The sequence below is a fragment of the Ochlerotatus camptorhynchus genome, unplaced genomic scaffold (genome assembly GCF_037179485.1).
Source record: "Ochlerotatus camptorhynchus isolate MF236.1 unplaced genomic scaffold, CSIRO-AGI_Acam_v1.1 ptg000428l, whole genome shotgun sequence".
In the NCBI taxonomy this organism is placed as follows: Eukaryota; Metazoa; Arthropoda; class Insecta; order Diptera; family Culicidae; genus Ochlerotatus; species Ochlerotatus camptorhynchus.
In genome coordinates this window covers 1,422,225-1,443,153 of record NW_027040914.1, presented here as the reverse complement: position 1 = coordinate 1,443,153, position 20,929 = coordinate 1,422,225, and the positions used below count along the sequence as shown (strand labels likewise).

The 20,929-nt window shown below is 38.1% G+C and overlaps 1 protein-coding gene across 4 annotated transcripts in view; it reads right to left on the bottom strand.

Moving 5' to 3' along the window:
- The window catches only part of Su(Tpl) (Suppressor of Triplolethal), a 295,468-nt gene extending 278,021 nt beyond the window's left edge, over positions 1-17,447 (bottom strand). For 3 of the 4 annotated variants that reach the window (XM_065234037.1, XM_065234039.1, XM_065234040.1), the window contains exons 1-2: positions 16,998-17,447; positions 14,946-15,694 (exon numbers count right to left, since the gene is read on the bottom strand). In XM_065234037.1, the coding sequence (XP_065090109.1) occupies positions 14,946-15,083 (138 nt within the window). In that variant the 5' untranslated portion in view covers positions 15,084-15,694; positions 16,998-17,447. Of the gene's footprint in view, positions 1-14,945; positions 15,831-16,997 lie in introns of all 4 variants that reach the window. The other variant, XM_065234038.1, reaches the window with a different exon arrangement.
- Positions 17,448-20,929: the final 3,482 nt, after the last annotated feature.

The window sequence follows — 20,929 nt, the reverse complement described above, 5'->3', positions numbered from 1 at the left end:
GAAGAAGATTCCACCGAATTCAACCAAGACATGCGCCAGGACGGTATTGTAAGGGCTTCCGGAGTTCAGAACATTCCCGGGGTGCTACCGTTCGGTCCCGCTGGCTTCCACTTTACCAACCATAGGATTCTGTTTTCCCCGCAGGAGAGGGTGAGTTCTGTAGACTACTATGAACTTTGTGCGAAGCTAAAATTGTCCTCTTTCTTTCGTAGTGCTCTCTTCACTTTATGTTGTCCAGCTCGATCGATACGATGGTGCGTGGTGATGAGAACATCCGCGTGCACTCAGCTTTCTCAATACCGTGCTGCTCGGGTGCCACGGGAAATCGACTTCAAGGATAGGAACAAGCTCCGTTCCAACTATCTCGGCGATATCGAAGTACTCAACCAACCGGAGATGAATCACATAAGGAAGCATTTGGCTCGACTGAAGATGGATCAGGACGAGGAACACATGGAAGAAGACAAGCCGGAAGCGGCAGCTGCCGCCGCCGAGGAAGAGGATGCTCCCGTCGAAAATCAAGATGAAGTAGAGGGAGATCCCGCTGAACAGGAGTTCGTAGATGATGATAGCTTAGTGGACATTTTTTTGCGATGAAACTATTAAGTGTAGCATTTTGATTTCTTTTAGAATGAGTCTTCATTGTTTGAGTACCGTGCCAGCACCATATTTGACGCGTTCCTAATGATGACGCACTCGTCTATTTTTGATCGCATCTCGATTTTGACCAGATATTTTAAAAACCTTTGCTACACCATCATCCCTAAAGCACCGGAACAACAATTTGCAGAAGTAACATTTCAAAAATAATTATTTAAAATAGTCGAACATTATTGAGTGCGTCGATTTAGGAACCGCTTCGAATATGGTGCCTCCACGGTACTTTAATTGAGAAGTGAACATTTTTGATTGTCATGTTGAAATTGATGAATATCTATGGAAACATTGTAGATGCAGTCATTTTAAGAAACTTTGTCGAAGACGTCCATTTTCTATCTCTCAAATGGACGAAGTTATAGGGTGAAAATGGAGTACTAACGCTAGTACCCCCTTAGAAACCGTTTTTTACTATAACTTTTTAGTTTAAATTTTTCAATTTTTTTCAATGTTCTACAAGGTTGTAAAGTGCTCTTAAAATACACATTTTTGCTCAATGAAACAAATCGCTACCTCTTCATGTAAAGGATTTACATACGTATTTATCATTTTTCGAAACTAACTTTAAAGGGGTGTATCTTACAGGCTAGCAGGTATTAGCAGCTAAACTCGACGTAATTTCGTTCAGCATCTTCTAGTCTACTGTTACATATACAATTCATAGGGGGATCCAAGGGGATGCCTAATGGATTTTCTAATATAGTAAATTAATGTTTTGTTAAGTTTTGCATTTTTCCAAGTATGTACATTAGAGTGGGTTGTAGCTTCGACAAAGTTGTTCTCAGTCTAAGTCCGAGTTTTGGTGAAATTTGAGCAATATTTGGATTTTTGGTAAGCAAATGAAAAGGATCGTTCCGTTTCCCATACAAAATTTAAAAATTCTTCCGCTAATCGAGATTATTACCAAATTCATTCAAATTTAGCCCAGTTGTTGGGGACCAGAATAAGTATTGAAAGAGCAGTGGGAAACTCACTTTAATGTAAACATCCCTATATGAACGTTGAGATTAACTGCTAATACCTGCTAACATGCAAGATACACCCCCTTACAGATAGCGTAAGAAAATTATAAAAAGGGACTTAAATCCTTAAAACAAAGAGCAGCAAAAATGTGCAGTTTTAAAAAGCACTTACAAATTTGTGGAACATTGAAAAAATTGTAAAACTCAAACTAAAAAGTTATGGTAAAAAACGGATTTTAAGGGGGTACTACCGTTAGTCAGGGTGTACATTCAAATTCCGGGTTTCTTAAAAAAAAACTATACCTTAAACAAAACAGGCGTTCAAAAATAACCCTTTAGAGATAATGATAAAATTTTGTCAGTAGAATTCCTCTACAATATGCAAGGCTGGTAGTGGGTTATACAATAGTATTGATAGTATTTATTGATCGGAACGATATTAAAGATATGAATCTAATGTGTCGTAGGAATGCGATCCGCTTTGACAAATATAATAAATTCTTAAACCACCATGAGCATTTTACAATTTTTTTAGGAAATCTTGAAATTGAAAATAAATTAGGCACAGAAAAAAATGCAACGTCTTGGACAAATTCGTCAATTTTAAGACAAGCAATTTTAATGATCTCGAATATAGTAACTTCTGTAAAACTTCAAACATAAACAAATTTTCATATCTCTGGAACCTAGACAATTTTTTTTCTTTATTAGAGAGATTTTTAGCCATAGGCTAGTTCATCTCTTAAGGAACCTAGACAAGTGTTCTGGATCGTACCAATAATTATCATTATTCTGGAACGAGGAAAATTTTCTCGAAAAATCTCGATTTTCAAAAAAGTTGCAAGATTCTGGTATACATTTTAGAGATATTGGACATTTTTTTAATGCTTTCAATGTTATCTTTAATTCAAACAAATTAAGAAAGCGTAGAAAAATTTACGATATGTTAGAATGTAAGTTCACAGTCCGAGAAACATTTAATGATTCTAAAATATAGAAAATATTTCATGATTTTAAACATAGAATTTATCTAAAATCTGGTATTGAAAATTTGCTGATTCCGGATTTGTAGAAAATACAATTTGATGGGCTTGGAAAAGAACTTCTGAAAAAAAGAAGATTCTACTACATGATTTTTCGATGTTTTCCGATATTAAAGCTTCCGGCCTTCAAAAGATTTATCGAAATTCAGGTCTTTGAAAAAATCTCTACCGCTTAACTTTCCAAGCTAGACCATTTTCCAACATAGTAGGCTTGGAAAACTTTCAAGATGACGAAGAGATATCGGAACCAGAGTTTTTTTTCGAAACCTCAGAAAATTTGTGATATCTCGAGATCATAGACAATGAAAAAAAAATTGAATATCCTAATTTTTCTTGAAGATATCGGGCTTGAAATAAATGCACTCTGGTCATTCTATTTAAGAATTTAAAAACCTATTTTCGGGTTTTTTTTTTTGTTCAGATGTATAACCTAGTTTTCCCAGTTTAATTGAACCAGTTAAATATGGTTAAAAATCCCAAGTACCGTCACAAGTTTTATCACATGATAAAACCCAAATCCTTACTTGAAGCTTAAATTATTATTTCGCTTACCTGTTGACCCTAAAGAATACAGTATTTAATATGTAGTAGGGTCAAATTATGTTATTCTCAATTGGGGATTGGAAATTGAGAAGAGAAATGCAAGGAAATTCCAATGATGATTTTTGAAATAATCTTAAAAGAATCTTTTCAGGATTCCAAGAGGATGATTTGAGAATGCTCAGCAAAATTTCAAGGAAAGTATTTTTTTTTATTTATAGTCATTTTCACATTCTCGGATCATTCGTGCTTTATCCGGGTGAGATTTTAACTCATGATTTTGGAGTGAGAGGTATGGATTCAGATCTTTATGTTTTACAGACTAATCTCAGTATTCAAAGATGTCCTAATCTTGGTATCTGGTTAGCACAAAGTGCAGAAATTAATGTTTAATTTATCTCTATGCCCGATCGAAAATTGACGTCTTCGACAAAGTTCCTTAAAATGACTTCATCTACAATGTTTTCATAGATGATTATCAATTTCAACAAGACATAAAAAAGTTATTTTTTTTATCTTAGTGTATACCCCTCTTGAGCAAAAAAAATCACCATTGCAATAAAGTATTTGAAAATTGAAGAAACATTCTAGAAGACATCAAAATGCTACACTCAATAGTTTCGTCGCAATTGGCCATGTCCTTCTTTTTTTGATTTCGTCCCACTGTGCGCCGGTATCGCTGCTGGTCTTGACGTCTTCTTCTTCTTCGCATTTCAAATTTATTGCATATCGCATATTAGCTTAGTGTGCTAGATGCACTTCCACAGTTATTAATTGAGAGCCTGTACCATTTTTGCATTTGTATAATTGTGTGGCAAGTCCAATCATACTTCTATGCCCAGGGAAGTCGATAAATTTTCCCATCAGAAAAATTCCTAGACCGGACCGGGAATTGGACCCAGCCACCTCCAGCATGGTCTTGCTTTGTAGCTGCGCCTTTACCGACTAAGCTAAGGGAGGCTGCTGGCCTTGAACCACAGACAGTTCAGCTAGGTGACCTAATGCCACCAAGAAGAGCTCAGGTCCGAGCTCGTCAGCAGGTTCAACCAATGCGTGTGGATAACCGATGGGCTGCCACCTTATCCGGTGATCTGGCCGAAGTCACCCTTTTGCATGCTCCTTCTCAACCGGCAAACATCCAGGTCGGAGCAGCCGGAGCATGGAATCAAACCGTGGCACCATGGTATTTCTTCCTATGCCAACGAACATCCCTGTAGATGACCGATGCAGAGATTCGAGCTGGAATCGATGGTCTTGTCCTGGGGCCACACATATCATTGAGTGGAGAAATCGTGCCAACATACTCCGACTCAGTCAGGTGCTGGACATGTACTACTCACAGCGTGGGAGTGTTCAACCAGCAGATGCGATCGTGCAACAGGAGGGAACTGTTCACTACGGTGGCTCCGATCCAGGCGATGCGGGATCAAGCTGTGGCGTTCAGCAACATTCTTGACAAGGAGGAGCTGCCGATGCATTCCATTTGATTTCTCGACCCAATTATCCTTCTTCTTCTTCTTCGCATTTCAAGCTTATTGCATATCGCATATTAGCTTATTGCGTGCTCTCAACTTAGTGTTCTAGATGCACTTCCACAGTTATTAATTGAGAGCTTTCGATGCCTGTACCATTTTTGCATTAGTATAATTGTGTGGCAAGTACAATCATACTCTGTGCCCAGGGAAGTCGAGAAATTTTCCTACCCGAAAAATTCCTAGACCGGACCGGGAATTGAACCCAGCCACCTCCAGCATGGTTTTGCTTTGTAGCTGCACCTTTACCGACTGAGCTAAGGGAGGCCCCAAGACCCAATTATCCCGTTTCTTTTATTAATCTTGCAGCGTCCTCTCCGAATGACTTGTCTTGCGGAGCCACTGCCATTACACCAACAGACCCAACGATTTGGAGATCCGCAGATGATCTATTCATTTTTGTCGACACAGCTTGGTTGTTCAGAGACATTCACTCGGTAGATGCGGGGGAAATGGATGTAATGTCGGCCTAAATGCCCCTAATTTGAGCCCATGCATAAATTTAGCAATCGGCTAAATTTCCAATAGCAAACAAAATATATCCATTAGTACCGTCCCAATGACGCGCGTTCATCTAGATAAAATTGATAAGTAGCAGATTTTTTAGCGATGGGCCCAATCTTAGATCCATAGGCCAACGTTAGAGCCATTTCCCCTATCTATTTCTTTCATTATTTTCCCCAGAAAGACATTATTTTTATCTAAAACTTCGTCCTCATACGTCATTTAGATCAGAAATACCATTTTCGCGCTACAATTTTTTGAAAAATTTCAAGGACTTCATTTTTAAAACTTTTGGAGATCCAAAATTAACCAATTTTTTTGCAAAAATTTCAATTATTGCCCATAACAAACAATTACGCCAAAATTTCATACAATTCGGAGAAGGTCGATTTAAAAACTCAATTTTTGGTGGCTATTTTGTCTGCAATTTCTCTAAAGTCACTTTTGCTTGAAATCAGTAGCTATTATTTTCAGGATGTGAATTTATTTCAATGCTGATCAGAATGAGTTTTGCAGGTTTTTCAGAACTTCAACGGATGATTTCCAAGTTTATAATAAGAATGTTATTATATTTTTTAAATGCGTTAAAAATATGTTTTTTTTTTGGTAAAACAACAACAACAGCAATAAACGCATACGTATTTAAGACATGATAAACAAACACCTTTACAATCAAATCCATGAAATGTTGAAGTTTAGCACTTTCGTAATTTTAGTAAATCTACGATCTCAAAATACTCAATGTCTTGAAGTTTCGTATTCCATAGAAATGATATGGAAAATTTTCAAAGTGCCATAATTAAGGGGGCTCCCTTAGCTCAGCCGGTACATGCGCAGCTACAAAGCAAGACCATGCTGGAGGTGGCTGGGTTCGATTCCCGGTCCGGTCTAGGAATTTTTCGGGTTGGAAAATTTCTCGACTTCCCTGGGCATAGAAGTATGATTGGACTTGCCACACAATTATACCAATGCAAAAATGGTACAGGCATCGAAGGCTCTCAATTAATAACTGTGGAAGTGCATCTAGAACACTAAGTTATAACCTTATATGCGATATGCAATAAGCTAATATGCGATATGCAATAAAATATCCCGAGTTTGTAATTCACTTTATGAAAGATCTCCAGCCCTATTAACTTCACCACAATGGTAGGAACTTTGCAGAAGTTCTAAGGCATGAGAGGAAATGCTGAGAATTTCAGTGAAACTTCACATACAAACTGTGAGAACACAAATTATTTTTTGTTTGTTTATTAATTAATTTAATAAGGCTCAATTGAATTAACTTTACAGAGCCGAGGATTCTTGTTCACTAAACCAAACATCGTAAAACTATAGTCAAAAGGTACCACTCAGTAAACACTTAATCTTCCGCTATCCAATAAACCTCATCCATCACAACGGGAACCGCTTCCAGTGGTTTCATTGTATGGCAGTATCGCCAACGGGAGGGCAGAGCGCTTCCATTGCAGCAATGGACGCAAAACGTGGTTATCACTCACACACTCATCACGAAACGGTTGCTTTCCAACATCCTTAAAAACATGGGAAACTTTTTGATAGTTTTAAGATCCTGAAGAAGAGCGGTTCTAGCTTCCGAAAAACTACAGGAACTTTTAAGAAGTTCCTAGAGCATCAAAGAACTTCACCGGTGTGTCAAGAAAACTTCAGAAATGCAGAGAACTTAAGGAAAATTGTGGAAACTTTTAAGAAGTTCCAAGTACCTCAGAAAAGCTAGATCTAGAGATCCTTGGGGAATTTCAGAGAATTTAAGGGAAGTTTAAAGCAGTTTAAAAATCTTTAGGCCTGAGTTTATACAAATTCAGGATAGTTCCATGATGTGCTGAAACAAAAATCGAGAACTCGTAAGATGTTCCGATAATTTTAGGGAAGTGCAGAGACCTTCAGCGATCTTATGAAAACTTCAAAAATATGCCCGGAACATCACAGAAGTCCATTTATTTCGAAGCAGAAGAACCAACATCTTTAATAGAATTGAGAGCTACAGGGAAGTTTCGAGAACATCAACACAAACCAGAGGATCAAAAGGCAGTTCTAATAATTTCAAGAAATTTGCAGAAATCCAGTATCCAGTATCACCGGGGAAATGGTCAATCTCTGAAAGTAGGCCTGGAGATTCACGATTTTTTTTCTAAATTACATACAATCATGAGCATAGAAGAAATATGCCACAACCATGTCCATTGTGCTAACAGGTGCCCAGAAAACGGTCCTCTGGATATCCGGAATCATCGGGAAAATGGTTAATTCTTGAAAGTAGAGCTAGAAATCCACGATTTTTTTTTTCTAAATTGCAAGTAATCATGAGCATAGAGGAAAAATGCCTAACAGTGTTGGGTAAACATCAGAACTTCAAATCTCACCAATGCCCAAGATCACGCTTGTATTTCGTGGACAAAAATCAACAAGCAAGCAACTGCGGATGATACTACAAGCTAACAAAACTCACCAGCAATTCTAACCAAACTTTGGTGAGTTTGATTTGCAAGATTTCTGCTTTTCCGACCGCGACCCGAAACTACCGTCACTGCTGGTAGCGTATTTTCGTGTCTGCCATCGGTGAAGAGTAAAGAGAGATAGCAAACGTTATACTTTCTTTTTCTAAGAAAACGATGTGCAATTCCAAAATGACATTGAAACGCCAAAAACAGCCATCTATCTGCATGGTTGCCTGAAACTCAGATACAGAATGGCATTTTAACGACCTAAAACGCCAAGAAAGCTCAACATATCAATTCTAAAACGGCCTTAATTATGCGAAAATGATCTGAAAACACTGACCGAATAAGTAAGTTTAGCTTTATCATAGATGGAATTCTCTGACTGACAGTGTTATCTAAACACATGAGTAGTATCAAAACGATAATGTAGTATCAAAACTAATTAGAAAACCACCTCATAAAGTTGTAAACAACCCGACTGGAGTCCAACTTTCAACACCAGAATGACCATAAAACCAAACAAAAAAGCCTTCAATCGTGTAAAAGGCCTCACAAATGCTTAATGGATAAAAAAAAAACGTTTTGAGATCTGCTTTTAAAAAGCCAAATTGGTCTAAATCTTATGCAGATCTTATGAATTTGCAGAAACCTTAGTTTCGAGAAACTCAGGCAATTTCTGACGAAAATTATATCAACATCCGGAAAATGTGGGAGTATTTTGAGGGGTATTTAAAGGACTTTAAAAAAAATGAGAAAGTTAAGCTAAGTGGATTAGAGAACATCAACGAAGTTCCACTAATTAAAAAGAAATTCGAGAACTTTTAGCAAGCATCGTTATCTTCAAAAAGTTTCAGAGAATGTTTAAGAAATTAGGATGGTTTTATATAGTTTCATGAAATTCAGCGAAGATCGGAGTACTACGAGGACGATCAGATAACTTCGCAAAAATTCCCATTAGCTGCAGTTCCGTGAAACTATGGAATATTCCGAGAATGCTATAATTGATCGGAAAACTTTAGAAACGTCAGGGAATTATTAAAATAGGGGAAATGGATGTAATGTCGGCCTAAATGCCCTTTATTTGGGCCCATACAGCAATCAACTAAATTTTCAATAGCGACCAAAAATAAACCATTAGTACCGTCCTAATTACGCGTTCATCTAGATAAAATTGATAAATAGCAGATTTTTAGCGATGGGCCCAATATTAGATCTATAGGCCAACATTAGAGTCATTTCCCCTACCTTACAAAAGCTAGATCTAGGGATTTTTGGGGAATTTCAGAGATTTTAAGGGCAGTTTCCGTGACTTTAGTGCAGACATGTAAAGCAGTTTAATGAGCTATAAACGTGAGTTTAGAAAAATTCAGGATAGTTCCATGATGTGCTGAAACAAAAATTGAGAACCCGTAAGATGTTCCGAGAATTTCAGGAAAGTACAGAGACCTTCAGCGAATTTATGAAAACTTCACAGAAGTCCAGAGAATTTTAGGGAAATTTAAAGGTGTTTACGAGAATTTCATTTATTTCAGAGCAGAAGAACCGAGATCTTCAATAGAATTGAGAGCTTCAGGGAAGCTCCGAGAACATCAAGACAGATCAGAGAATCCAAGGACAGTTCAAATAATTTCAAGGAAATTTCATAAACCTTAAAGAAGTTTTGAGAACCAGCAAAGCTCTGAGACAATTTCTGGAACGCAATACAAATTATATTTATATATATATATATATTTTTTAAATTTAGCTAAGTTGATTAGAGAACATAAACAAATTTCCATTAATTAAAACAAAAAATTAGAAAAACTTTCAGCATGTACCGATAACTTTAAAAACTTCCAGAGATCTTCTAGACATATAGATATTTTAGATACTTATTCAGCGAAGATCCGAGTACTTCGAGAACGATCAGATAACTTCAGAAGAGTCCCATTAACTTAAGGAAATTTGCAGCGACTTACAAAAAGTTCCGTGGAATTATGGGATGTACCGAGAATGCTCTGATTGATCCGAAAACTCAGGGAAATCGTCAGGGAATTATGAACATATATCAGACAATTTGCCGGAACATTAAACAAGTTTGGGGAACATCAGTGATTCAAGGCAAAGTTCCACGAGCGCGTATAAAGTTTATAAAACTTAAGGAAAATTGAGCAAATTTCAAGGCAATTCTATTAATTTCAGTAAAATTGCAGGTACTTAGAAATTCAGAGCATTCTAGAGAACTTCAATGGCAGTTTTAATAACATCAGGAAAGTCTTGACTATTGAAGAAGCTACGAATTAGTGTCGATAATTTTAAGAAAGTTCCATAAACTTCAGAAAAATCTTAATAACTTTAGTAAAAATCATAGAACTACTATATTAATTGCTTCGTTTTGATGAAGTAATGAAATTGGGTTGTTAGCGGAATGCTAAATAAAACAGCAAAAAAGGTTATCTTCCATTTAATTCCACTTAATTAATTTTGGTATCCATTCGTTTTGATTCCAAGAAAATTGCGGCTGCTTAACCCTTTGTCAATATGACCCCATTCAATGTTTACAATTTTAATTATTCATCAAAACGATTTTTTCTCCGAAATTTTTTGCATGCTAAAGTCTTCTTGATAGGCCTGCCTCTTAGTTGAGATATATTTCGAATTTTATGTTATACCCGTTTTGAAGGATTTTCGTAATGAACTTAGCTAGGTCCAGAAAAAGGGTTAAAGAAGTTCCAGAAATTTCCGGAAATTCTTCGGAAACTTCACAGCAGTGCAGAGACGTTCAGAAACATTTCGAGAACTTCCTTGAAGTCTATGGAACTTGAAAGAAGATCAGAGAGCTTCAGGAACTTTCATGAACATTAGCAAAATGCGGGAGCATTTCAAAGAAGTTTAGTAAGCTCCGAAAATAAGGAGGAATTTCAGGGGGACTTCAGTTCCATTAGCTTCAGAAAATTAGCAGGAAATTTCAGGAAGTTCCCAGATTTTTCGAGAACTTCAAAAATGCATTTTTTGAGAAAGTTTACATAATTTATAGGACAGTTCAATTAAATTCAGGGCAGTACAACAAGCTTCATGGGGACTGCCAAAATTTTATTGAAATTTCGATAACTTCAGGAAAGAAAGAGAATCTCGGAGCAGTTCCGTTAGCATTATAGGAATTACATCAGAGGCGTCGCGTGCCTCATTTGTTTACCTGTGCACCAAGCTTTGTTCGTTATAGTTTACAACCACATGTTAGTTTTTGTTTTATTTTTCAATGCTCCATGAATTCGAGGGACATATTCTCCATCACTATATTAATCACTACCTAACGTAACATTTGAAGAACCTATATCTTGTATAAACAAAACTTGTATGGCCCTTTTCACGTTAGCCGAAGTAGGAGGATTTGCAAAACTTAACTAATTCCAGCTGAACATTGCATTAAGTTCTAAGTAATATTGATCGATTCTCTTCGTCGACTTTCTATTTCGTTAGTAACTTGAGCACATAACCATTTCTTGTTGTGTTTGTCGTTTTAGATGCTAGACAAAAACTTTTTTTTATCGATCTGCGTGCTGAAAATACTTGGGAATGCATTTACATGGCCGTGGAGATACAAAGAGAAAGTTGACGGAGAGAATCTGTCAATGTTATTTAGGACCTAATGCAATGTTCAGCTTGAATTCTCGTTTTAATCAAAAGGCTAACTCTTTCGACTGAAGTGTAATAAAATATATCAGTCAAACACTTCCGAAATTTTTTTTTATACAAAACAATGTCAATATCTAGAGAAAATTCATAGTTCCCTGGGTAGCGAACTTGAATTAATCAACTCTTTATTCATCAGAATAACACTATCAGAATGAACCAGGGGAAGTTCACAAGTTTTGACAGGCGCACTATCGGTAATTGAGAGATTCACAACTGACACGAGAGTGAGAGCGGGCTTTTGCGCTCTCTTTCTCCATTACTCTCTTTGTCTGCAATCAGATATCCAAGTGCACAGCGAGAAATGCACACTTTGGGCACCCATACATAACAAATGTTCTTCTAATTTAAACTCACACATTCAAACCGGTCTGCAAGTATGATAACGTCCAAAGCGTACCAGACTGCTGTTTCCGTGTTGCTCCCGTTTGACGCGTGACTGCTGAAAGCTTCAATTACAACCAGTGGTGCAAAACGCCATGTATTGTGGAAAATTTGTGGTATGTTTCAAGAGGTGATAGAAGGTCTGCTTGGCTTACATCAGGTTTTTGACCATTCACAAACTTGCTACCCGCCACCCAAAAGAGCTCACTTTTAGGTGCACTATTTAACGAGTTTTGTCATGGTAGTGATTTCGACATGGGCAGACCATCCCAACTGAATTTAACCCTTTTTGAAGCAAACCAAGGTCGAAGATATTTAATTGAACCACCCGATAAAATAGTGTACTCATGGTCGCTTGTGGTTTGGAGTCAAGAAGTACAGCTATAATGTGTCCATAAAATCTATAAAAATTTAAACGCATTTTTTAAATTGTTTACACCTGTGTCGTGCACAGGTTGCACATGTGGACGCGACGCCACTGAATTACATACATTTTAAAGAAGTTTCGAGAACTTCAGCGAATTGTTAAAACTTTAAAAAAATTTAGGAAAGTTTAGGAAGTCCGAAAAAGTAAAAATTTGATGAGAAGAACTATCAGGCCAGTTCCTCAAACTACAAAAGAACTTAAAGGCAGTTTCATTAGCTTCAAACAATTTTGAAAACATTCAAGTAATTCTGGAGACCTCAGTATTCAACGAGATATCTCATTGAAATTCACTTGCAGTTTTCCTCAGCAAACTCTCATGGAATTACTCTAGAAATTAACTAGGAATGCTTCTCTGAATAATTCTCTAAAAAATATCAACAGAATATATTTAGAATACTTCTCTTCTCTTCTCCCTTTGGATAAATTCTCATAATTTTCATTGAATTAATTTCAGATTTCCTTTCGAATCTCACTCCTTCCCTTGGAATTCTATTCACATTGAAGGTCTCCTAAGTTCTCATTTGCATTTCTCTTCATAATTTGTTTGGCAAACTTTCCTGAAATTCTATTTCGAATCCCTTTGAAGATGTCCTGGAGTTATTCGCAGAGTTAATTGGAATCCTCCTTTTAGCATCACCCCTTAAGTCAAGACCAACAATTGAAATGGCCTTAACTCCATTTTGTAAACAAACCTTGTAAGGCCATTTTCTCGCGAACCGAAGTCCGCAAAGGCAAACCAACATAATGAACAGGAAGGGGAAATTCTCCTCTACCCAATTGTGGTTTAGGTTTGCGAATGAAGGTTTCGGTTCGCGAGAAAATGGCCTTGCAAGGTTTGTTTACAAAATGGAGTTAAGGCAATTTCCATTGTTGGTCTTGTAAGTATTCTCCAAGGACTTATGGCTACGGATTCGTTTTCTCCCACAAATTTAACGAGATTATCCTCAGAATACCCTTGGAATTTTCTCTGAAATTCATAGGAGTCATGCTCCTCAGAAATTCCTATGAGTTTTCATAAAAATTGATTTTGAATTCAATGCAGGGTTATCTTGAAATTCTATATAGTTTGAGATGCTCAACGGTAAATATCAGACTTAAAGTGGTCATTTAATACGATAGATGAGGAGATGAAATTATAGAGTCGATAGTTCCGTTAGAGTACGGCAGTGTGAAAACTGTACATAGAGAGTAGAAAGCGAGCAAAGGTCAATTTTGAGGAAGGTACGACTCGGGTTGATCATCTCTTTTACCAAACTCCCCCGTTGGGGAGGGATGGTGAGGGGTATCTCCTCCAACCACCACTAGCAAAAGAGATGATTGCCGATTAGCTCGTGTACCTTCGATGTGCGGACACAGTTCTATCGATTGTTTCACACTCAAGTCGTCCTCTGACGTAAGCATCTAGTCGTTAGGTTTGGAAATTGCAGCTATTGTTTCCTATACCGCTGTATGTGCTCCTGTCATCGTCATTGCATTTGATGTGTTTCAAAAAAAAATCCCAGAACTCCCTTGGAATGAGGTCCTTAGAAATTATAATAAAATTGCATGAGTTTTTACTGAAGATTAATTGATTCTGGATCTATAAAGTACACAGTGGTGTCGACCTAACCTCCATCTACCTGTTCAACAACTCTCAAAACGTAAACAAATAAAAATAGATTACATTGAATCAATACAATTTAGTGAAACTAGAAGACCCTACGCATTTTGAGGCTGATTTGAATAAAAATATGACTCTAAATAACGTTTTCGAAGTGATTGTACAGGTAAAAAGTGAGGTTAAGCGACGCCACTGAAAGTACAATGTGTGATTGAAAATAACGATGAAAATTAAATGATTGCATTTTAAAATGCATTCTTTTCTTCTTTAGTAAGCAATTTTTTAAATTACCGGTGTAATAATGAGATTGCCTGAGAATTCCAGGTACTTTTTGTAGCTTTCAACGTTAATATCATGTATTCAATATTGGTAAACAATCAACATTAGTTTGAGAACTACTGTTCTAATTTATTTCTCTTCTTGACAAGGTTATTTCCTTACCCATAGCATTTGCTTTTCTGACTGATCCTGGACTTTCCACTAGGAACAGCAATTAATCCGGTGGCTCTCCATATTGCATATGAAACACTTGTGTTTAATCCCGCTATAATTTCTATTCCATATGCTTCCATTCCCTACTAACCCAAGGCTATTTCGTGGCCAGATACCTCCGATGGAAAATCGTACGTAATGAGCATCGCATATAACCAGTAAGCTAATAAACCTTTTTGCAATACAAGGCTAACATACAACTAATATTGGGCTTTGAAATATTAAATAAGTCGTAGGGTAGATGTGCCAGTTAGGGCTATGCTGTCCTATGGAATTCCCATAGTCCATAACTGGAACACACCATAATAGGAACGTATAGCCATAACTGGTACATCTACCCTATTTATCATTAGCAGGCTTGTTTGAGATTGTAAGTACCTGTATGACATATGGTAGACTCGAAAAAAAAACTCCAAATCCAATGAAATTGTATCCTAACTACCCATCCTTGCAGAGTCCCGTATCGGGACAATCAATTGGATCAAACAAACCACATGAACTCCCTCAATCTGCTTCGAAAAAGGTTCATAGGCATCGCTCCCAATACGATTAGCAACCAACAGTATCTACATCCGGTCCGAAACCCCCCCCCCCCAACCCTCACCCCTCCCCCCCAAATGACAACCATTCCCACCCACCCACCTAAAAAGCAGAGACAGCCCACACTCACCTGATTTCGCTGGAACTCCTCGATCGCCCGGAGGGCCGAGTCGGTCAGCTTGACGAAGATCCGTTCCTTGTTGTCGTTGGTATTCTGAGGCTGATGCTGCTGGGACAATCCATAGCTCCCAGCGCACAGGGCGGCCATCTTGAGAGAGACAACACACACTCGTCGTAGTCGTCGTCGTCGTCGTCGTCGTGGTCGTCGCCGCCTCTGCCGTCGAATCAGTCAGAGCAGCAGGAGAGAGAGCTGATAGAACTGAGTAGCAACTGGGAGGCAGAGGAGGAGGAGGAGCACAGAGCGAACGAACGAAACGTATGAGGGGGGGTATGAGCAGCAAAAAGGTGCCTTCGTCGTCTGACGTTTTGTTATAGTTGTTGCGTGTGGGGTGACAACAACAAGTATTACCCTACCCTAGACACTCGTGCAGCAGGTTCCTTGGATTAGGGGTTTAGGGATTTGTTCTTGTTGTGATTTCTGTTCCCTTTGTTTGCTGCGATCGGTTCGAGCAGAAGTCAATTATCAAATCAACGGCTACTGGGACGTCTTCGGACGACGGTAATCAGATAGATGGCACTGCTGCTGCTGCTGCTTCTGCTACTGGTTTGCGATCTATCGTCGACGGTCAGTCGTCGGTGTGTTTCGCCTTTTTTGCCACGTAAAAATTCAATGAAATATTTTTATATTTTGCTCTCTGAGTGCAACACTACTCTTTTCCGCTCGTTGGTGGTGGTGGTGGTGCTGGTGGTAATGGTGCGCTGACGGTAATAATAGGCAAATATTATATAGGCAATAATCATACACAAACACTCTCGCACACGCGGACACGATTTGTATATATGGAAAAAAAAATATCTTCTTTTCGATCACACTCGCGATTTTTATTTTACATCTCTGTGCGAAAATGGTTGGGTGATTTTTTTTCGGTTTCAATAATACGATTTTTTCGCCGTCATCGAAGGAAGACACGGCGACGGTGTGCACCGCCCGTGTGTGTGCGTGAGAAGCGCTCACCCGTGAGATGGTGATGGTGTCTGATGATGAGGAAGGAAAAGCTCGATTTTTCCTGCAATCTAGCAGCTCTTTTGTCTACGAGGAAAATGTTCCCTGTTCCGGCATGTTTTGAAAATCTGGACTTATTTTTTTGTTATAGAATGGACTACTACTATTCCTCTAAAACGGAACGGAATGAGCAACTGGTGCCGTATGATTTCTCTCTATTCAGTTACCAATCAAAGTAGGCCCCTCGAAATGGGAACATCGAGAGAAACCCAATGGAGACGTTGCTCTCAAGGCCTACTACGCTGGCACTTTTCATTCCTCAATCGTGGTTCCGTATGGCAAAATGTTGCTTCCCATTTGTTGGACTTTTTTTTTTGTTCCTTTGTGGGGTAGTGACATCCTCTTTTCCAACTTTTATTTCGGGAAAAACTTGTACTTTTCTTCAACCCCTTTTTGGGACTCACTTGTCTCACCTCTTGCCTATCTTGATTCGATTGATCAAACACAGACAAAAAGCCACACACGCACACACATCACGATCACGAAAAATCGTATTCCAGTCTTCCTTTTTGTACTGCGAAAAACGGTAATTTGTCAATATTTTTCCGCGGAAAGCTAATCATTTTCGAACCACCCAGGCAATGGTTACCATTTTTTATCCAATAAACTTCTAAAAATTAAAAATTTTCCATGTAAACATATTTTAAATTTCAGCCAAACATTGGAATTTTCATTCCGTCAGTCATAGTAACCCATTGCCAGGAGGAAAAACTAAACATTGAAACTTTTTTTTTTTTCAATTCCAAAACAACACTTTGAGCAAGCCACGAAATTATTGTTGGGAAATTCCACACCGAGAGCAGTAAGACAGTCGTTCTTCACTCAACCAAGGTGCCATCTCGCTCCGGCGCACACACTGCACCGCGCGACCATTGCGCTCACTCTTCCAGAGAGGCCAGCCTTGGACTCGTTTTTTTCTTCTTTTTCTACACTCACACACACCGACTTCTTTGCTTCAATTTTTTTTTTTCCTTCACAAATCTTGCGAATAATACTCACATTTTGCACAAATTTCTCAACTTTTCCACTGTTTTTGCCACCGAAAATGGTGCACACGGTTGCGAAACGGGAACTCTTAACTCTACTTAAAAACCGATCCAACCGAAGAACTTAACTCAAAACACGGAACGGTAGGAAGGAAAATTTAACCCCAACCAGGGAAACTATGTAGGATATTTTTCCACCGAATTGATGAAAACTAAAACTAGCGCAAAACTGAAGGAAAATGACCAACAAAATCGAAACGGAGAGAGAGTCGCGAATAAAATCCCCAGTTTTTTTTTTGCCTTTTCTTCACAGCACTCCTGCCTATTTTCCCGTGTATTTTCTTCAAATTCGTTTCTAGAAACGGATTTCTTCTTCTTGTTTGCTTTTCTTTCTTGAGTTGCGTTTGGCACGCGCAGCGAGTCACACACAGTTCCTTTTCCCGCACTCCACACACTGCGACTGATTGGCGAACCCGAACCGACCGAACGGACACTTCGCAACAGTTCGCGACGTGAAGGTAAAAACACGAGCGACAGCCGAAAACGGTTGTCAGGCAAGCTCTCGGTCCCCGAACGGGGGACTGGACGGTGACTGTCAACAATGACAGCGCTGTCAGCTGATCTACAGTGGAGGCTTCGAGGGGTACGCATCGGAACGTTTCGATGCCAACACATTTTTTTAGGGTGAAATTGGGTTCTTTAAGGATATTGAGGTAAATGTATATTCGTAATCTGCATTAAAAATGGAACCCAAACCCAAAATTTCATAAATTTTGGTACACTGGAACTATTTTAAATAAGTACGATTACATTTGCAAAAATCACCTTATTTGCGCCCCTTGGTGTCACCATAGAGGTAACTCTAAGACCACTGGGTCCCGAAGAAAATCATTATTATTTTTGGCTCACTCAGTACCAGAACAACGGTCCCAAGCAGTCCCAAGCTATTTCACTCACCCCTGCATGTTCTGCATGAATCCACACACCCCTGATGTTATCTGTCAAACTTTCATAGCGAATCAAAACAAACATAGTGTAGTAATAGAATTTCAACTAGAATAGGGTACGTTAATCGTTTGCTTGGGACCAATAGGCTACTAAAGTGGTGAGCCAATTTAAAATCGTTAGTTTCGTATTGATTGTTGGTGTCACTTTGTATGGCAGCGAGCTGTCAGTTTGTCAGTTTAGTGTCAAACTGTGAAGTTATTATTTTGCTTTAAATCTTGATTTAAAAATCGAGATGAAAGTGTGTGGGTTCGAAAAAAATATCGGAGTGCTCAGAAAACGAAGCTCTTTCAGATGTTATATAAAACCGGATATATATTTTTTTAAATTAAAGAACCCAATTGCTTTTGTGAACAATGAACCATTTAGTCAAGGCTAATTTCACGCTGATGGCGCTGTCCCATTGGTAGTAAATAAAAAAATCCCTATATAGAAATTGTCCTCTGTGAACAATTAATCATGTTACCATGTTTCAGCGTTAATTTTCCTTCAGATGTTACTGCTGTTCATAATGGTAACATCTATAATAAATTACCCATATACATTTAGTTTTTTTTACCGACCTGTACAGATCTCAATCGAGATCTCGACAAAAAAAGTTTTACAGAGATCTCAGCAAACATTTCATTTGTTTGCTGAGATTCAGTTAAGCATTATCCGAGACTCAGCTATCAAATGTCACTTTTGCTGAGATCTCAGTGAAACCTATTTTTGCCGAGATTTGCACAGCCGAGCTCGGTAGAAAAAACTAAGTGTCTACACTTAGTCCCGTTAATTGATAACAGATGGCAGTGCGGTCAAAACACGCTTAGATGCACCATTTAGTCAAGGCTATTTTTCACGCTGATGGTGTTGTCCCACTGATAGTAAATAAAAAAAATCCCTGTATAGATATTGGTAATAGTGAAAATAATACGCCTTTGATGCATATTCTGGACAAAAGAAGCTGACGACAACCTAAAGAAATAATTCATAGGCTTTGTCGGCTTTGTCGTTCATTTGTTTCCTGGGAATTTTTGTTAAACAAGCTGCAATTAAATAAAACAAGTATTTTTCTTCTTCAAATACCAGTTCCCAGAGAGCCAAAAAATACAAATTTCAGAAAGAAAATTCTCTCTCACGTGCTCAATCTCTCAATTTGCCATGTATTCTTCGAATATTAATCTAAATGCATATCAGACACAACATTTGATAACGGCACAAAGGCATTTGTAAACAAACTTTCTAAGGCCCTTTACACGCGAACCAAAGTACGCCCACGCAAACCAGCAACATCATCTGATCGGGGCAACTATCACCTTTCCAAAAGACAAGTGGTATTGGTTTGCGTGGGCGTACTTTGGTTCACGTGTAAAGAGCCCTAGAAAGTTTGTTTACAAATGCTTTTGTGCCGTTATCAAATGTTATGCCTGATATATAAAGGTGCCAGACATGTTTTGCACTGCACTGTCCTCTGTGAACAATTAATCATGTTACCATGTTTCAGCGTTAATTTTCCTTCAGATATCACTGTTGTTCTTAATGGTAACATCTATAATAAATTTCCCATATACACTTCAAGCATAAGTTTTCAAAAGGACGTAGGTCGCAAAAATACACAAATCGAGTTTTTTCCTCTATCCGGTTGTAAATTTCATGCTTTACTCTATAGTAATTGCGAAACAAAGTTTAAAAACTTAATCATCGAAGAAAAAATAAATTTAATTGGGTTCTTTAAGGGTATTCAATAGACGTTGATTGACTTTTCCTGCGGAGAAAATTTCCGTTAGCAGTTCAAATCTCACTTTTAAAATGCTTATTGACGATGTATTTATTTATTTTTTTATAAAATGCATTTAATTTCCATCGTTTACATCAACCATTCAGTGGGATGTGAACGTCAAAACAAAGCAAGGTAGGTATACAAACAAAACATGAAAAGAAAAATCGTCTATCCGCACGATTTCGGTGGACTAGAGAATTTATATGCTGCGCTGACAACGGAGGTTCTCAGGGAGTTCGACGGTGATTCCACGCATTATCGTCGGAGGAGATTCGGCCAGTGAAGAGTTTGGATGCTGACAACGAGATTTTCTCTCGTTCTCGGTGGAGGAGGTTCTGTATGAATTCTTTTGGAGACGGTTCTAGATGCTGCAAACGCAGATTCTAGGAAAGTTTTTCTTGTTCGTCGTTTGACTAAACTACGTAATTTACGAATTACGTTTGACTAAATAAATAACAATTACAATTGGGTTCTTTAATTTTGAAAAATATATCGGTTTTTATATATATTCTGAATGAGCTTCGTTTTCCGAGCACAGCGATATTTTTTTCGAACCCACACACTTTCATCTCGATTTTTAAATCAAGATTTATAGCAAAATAATGACTTCACTGTTTGACACTAAACTGACAAACTGACAGCTCGCTCCCATACAAAGTGACACCGAGGGGCGCTAATAAGGTGATTTTTGCAAATGTAATTGTACTTATTTAAAATAGTTCCAGTCTACAAAAATTGATGAAATTTTGGGTTTGGGTTCCATTTTTAATGCAGATTACGAATATGCATTTACTTCAATACCCTTAAAGAACCCAATTACATAAGGTATGACCAATTAAAAAAAATGCGAAATACAAAATTTCGATGGCATTTTCTTGCGTTCATGGCGGACGAGGTTCCACACGGTTTCGGTGGCGATTTCTGATGCTTCCAGTGGAGATTCCAAATAATTTTCTCAGCGGAGTAGGATCTGCACGATTTCGGTGGAGGTTTCTGATTTTGTCAGCGAAGGTTCCAGGTAGTTTCGATGCAGTTTTCTGGTGTGCACGGTCGAGAAGTACGATTTCGGTGGATATTGTCGGTGCTAACAACGGATGTTCCAGAATTTCTAAATCATTTCCTCGTGTTTTCGGTGAAGGAGCTTCCACAAGATTCTGGTGGAGATTTGCTATGCTGCC